Source organism: Crocuta crocuta, unplaced genomic scaffold (genome assembly GCF_008692635.1).
Source record: "Crocuta crocuta isolate KB4526 unplaced genomic scaffold, BGI_CrCroc_1.0 scaffold274, whole genome shotgun sequence".
Classification (NCBI taxonomy): Eukaryota; Metazoa; Chordata; class Mammalia; order Carnivora; family Hyaenidae; genus Crocuta; species Crocuta crocuta.
In genome coordinates this window covers 4,162,019-4,165,496 of record NW_027530222.1, presented here as the reverse complement: position 1 = coordinate 4,165,496, position 3,478 = coordinate 4,162,019, and the positions used below count along the sequence as shown (strand labels likewise).

General features: G+C 53.1%; 1 protein-coding gene across 1 annotated transcript; it reads left to right on the top strand.

The window, feature by feature from the left end:
* Positions 1–1,202: 1,202 nt before the first annotated feature.
* Positions 1,203–2,738, top strand: KCNA10 (potassium voltage-gated channel subfamily A member 10). Its single transcript, XM_077765542.1, has one exon. It carries the CDS (start codon positions 1,203–1,205, stop codon positions 2,736–2,738), a length of 1,536 nt encoding a protein of 511 aa, XP_077621668.1.
* Positions 2,739–3,478: the final 740 nt, after the last annotated feature.

The window sequence follows — 3,478 nt, the reverse complement described above, 5'->3', positions numbered from 1 at the left end:
CTGTGTTTGTACATACCCAAGCCCACTGGGCACACTCTTCTTAACCCTGCCCCAACTGCGTGCGAGCATGCGTGCACACACACACACACACACACACACACACCTACTTCCCACCTGCCTAAAATGATTTTTCCAAAGAAAATCATTCCCCATAAACATCAGAGATGTATGTCCAAAAAATACCAATGGTTGTTGGCTTCTAAAGTTCCTACCATGTAGGGGCGCCTGGGGGGCTTAGTTGGTTAAGCATCCGACTTTTGCTTGGGTCATGATCTCGCGGTTCGTGGGTTCGAGCCCCACGTCAGGCTCTGTGCTGACTGCCAGCTCGGAGCCTGGAGCCTATTTCGGAGTCTGTGTCTCCCTCTCTCCTGACCCTCCCCTGCTCGCGCTCTCTCTCTCTCTCTCTCTCTCTCTCTCCTAGAAATAAATAAAAATATTTTTAAAAAAATAAAGTTCCTACCATGTGAAGAAGTTGGCCAAAATAATGGCTACAATTTAATGCTCTTTCCACCAGATAGAGCATTTTACATATACCGTCTTATTTAATGTAGTCTCCAAACAGCCCTGGCAGTGACTTACAGAGGAGGGGCTCGGGCCCAGAGGGCTTGCACTACTGCAGAGGGTCCGTCCATTGCCCACCCACCTCTGTGCTCTCGTTCTCCCTTCGCAGCAGAATCATCTGGGCTCTTGCGCCCACTTGCCCCAGCACTTGGCCCCGGAGGGGGTGGTAGAGGTAAGGAGGAATGTGTGACACATGAGAGAAAGAAGCTGGCTCAGGTGGCAGGGAAAAGTGTTGGGGGAACTGACGGACATCAAGACATAAATTTATCTACTTTGTCATTAAGAAACGTTGACTTCCTCTTTCACGATGGCCTCTCTCTGCCGTCGTATATGGAGACCATCTCTGGCTGGAGGACGTCTTCCCCTCTCGGCCAGGCTCCTTTGCAATTTCATCTAGTGGTTAGTGTGTGCAAGCTCAGGGGGTGTGAGTAGCTCTCAAGGCCACTCACGTTTCAAGCAGCCACGTGGTTCCTTCCCAAGCTAGAAATGTCATTATTAACCCATGGGCTTGCCTTACCACAATGATCCGGGGCCCAGGGTAGCCGATCCTGGCTCCTGCGTGATGACCTTCTTCCTCTCCACAGCTTGCGGCGGGCAGGGAACACTGACGGTCTTCATGCTACTCTCCCGACTCCCCTAGGATGGATGTGTGTGGCTGGAAAGAAATGGAGGTTGCTCTGGTCAATTTTGACAACTCTGATGAAATCCAGGAAGAGCCAGGCTATGCCACAGACTTTGACCCAACCAGCCCAAAAGGCCGGCCTGGGAGCAGCCCCTTCTCCAACTGGAAGATCCTCATTGGTGACAGCAGCAGCCACGAAACGGCCTTCTCCAAGCTCGCAGGAGATTATGTGGACTCCCCAGGGCCGGAGCCAGCGGTCTTGAATGAAGGAAACCAGCGGGTGATCATCAACATTGCTGGGCTGAGGTTCGAGACCCAACTCAGAACTCTCAATCAGTTCCCAGAGACCCTTCTGGGAGACCGGGAGAAAAGGATGCAGTTCTTCGACTCCATGAGAAATGAGTATTTCTTTGACAGGAACCGGCCCAGTTTTGATGGAATCCTGTATTATTACCAATCGGGCGGGAAAATCCGGCGCCCAGCCAACGTCCCAATCGACGTCTTTGCTGATGAAATCTCCTTCTATGAGCTGGGAAACGAGGCCATGGACCAGTTCCGGGAAGATGAGGGCTTCATCAAGGATCCCGAGACACTGCTCCCCACCAATGACTTCCACCGGCAGTTCTGGCTCCTCTTCGAGTACCCTGAGAGCTCTAGCGCCGCCCGGGGTGTGGCCGTCGTCTCTGTGTTGGTCGTGGTCATCTCCATCACCATCTTCTGCCTGGAAACGCTACCGGAGTTCCGGGAGGAGAGGGAACTAAAGATGGTGAGAGACCCCAGCCTCAACGTGAGCAAGGCGACCCTCTCCCACACCATGTTCACTGACCCCTTCTTCATGGTAGAGTCCACCTGCATCATGTGGTTCACCTTTGAACTGGTGCTCCGCTTCGTGGTCTGCCCCAGCAAGACCGACTTCTTTAGGAACATCATGAACATCATCGACATCATCTCCATCATCCCCTACTTTGCGGCCCTCATCACGGAGCTGGTCCAGGAGACAGAGCCCAGCACCCAGCAGAACATGTCCCTGGCCATCCTGAGGATCATCCGGCTGGTGCGCGTCTTCCGCATCTTCAAGCTCTCCCGGCACTCCAAGGGGCTGCAGATCCTGGGCCAGACGCTGAAGGCTTCCATGCGGGAGCTGGGCTTGCTCATCTTCTTCCTCTTCATCGGGGTCATCCTCTTCTCCAGCGCCGTCTACTTTGCCGAGGTGGATGAGCCAGAGTCCCACTTCTCTAGCATTCCTGATGGCTTCTGGTGGGCAGTGGTCACCATGACAACTGTGGGCTATGGTGACATGTGCCCGACCACCCCCGGGGGAAAGATTGTGGGCACTCTGTGCGCCATCGCGGGGGTCCTCACCATTGCCCTCCCTGTGCCCGTCATTGTCTCCAACTTTAACTACTTCTACCATCGGGAGACCGAGAATGAGGAGAAGCAAAACATCCCAGGTGAGATCGACAAAATCCTCAACAGTGTGGGCTCAAGAATGGGCAGTACAGACTCTCTTAGCAAGACCAATGGTGGCTGCTCCACGGAGAGGTCCAGGAAGTGACCTGCCCAGGGTCCCTTGGATCCCTGAGTCTCCCTGTGTCTCTTTGTCTCCCTCCCCACCCCCACAGCTTCTCTCTCTCTCCTCCCTGCCTCTTGCTCTCCATTTTCCTAAAGACTGTAGTTCATCCTTTGTGAACAGCAGGCCATCTTTGACTACAAGCTGTTTGAATCAACCCAGACTTCCGCTCTATTTTGCAAGCTCTTTCCTCTCAACCAACTGTCGGAAGATTCCATTCTCCTTTCCCATGAAGGGCAGTTCTGGTCCTGGCTGCTCGCCTGTGGTCCCCAAGACCGGCAGTACTGGGATCACCTGGGAGCAAGGAAATGCAGAATGGGAGTCCACCTCGGACCTACTGAATCAGAAGTCTCCCTGTAATAAGATCCCGAGTGATTCATTTCCACATTAGAGATGAAGAGCCCTGGCTTTGGTCTTCCCAAGAGGAGGCTTATTAAGAGGCCGGGGATTGCTGTGAGCAATGAGCTCCGCGTTGTTTAATAATAATATCTCACACTTCTGTCACGTTGCATAAATTTTCCAAAGCTCTTTCACCAACACAATCTCACTGCATCTCAAAATAACCAGCAGAACAGATTTGGTTCTCATTCTCACGTTGTAGGTGAGCAAACCCGGGGACAGCGACTCACCCGGAAATGGTGACAGAGCCGATGCTGGAACCCACACCTACCCACTAAGCTTGTGCTTCTTCTGCTTGTGACTGCGAAGGGGCTGGGGAGAGAGAA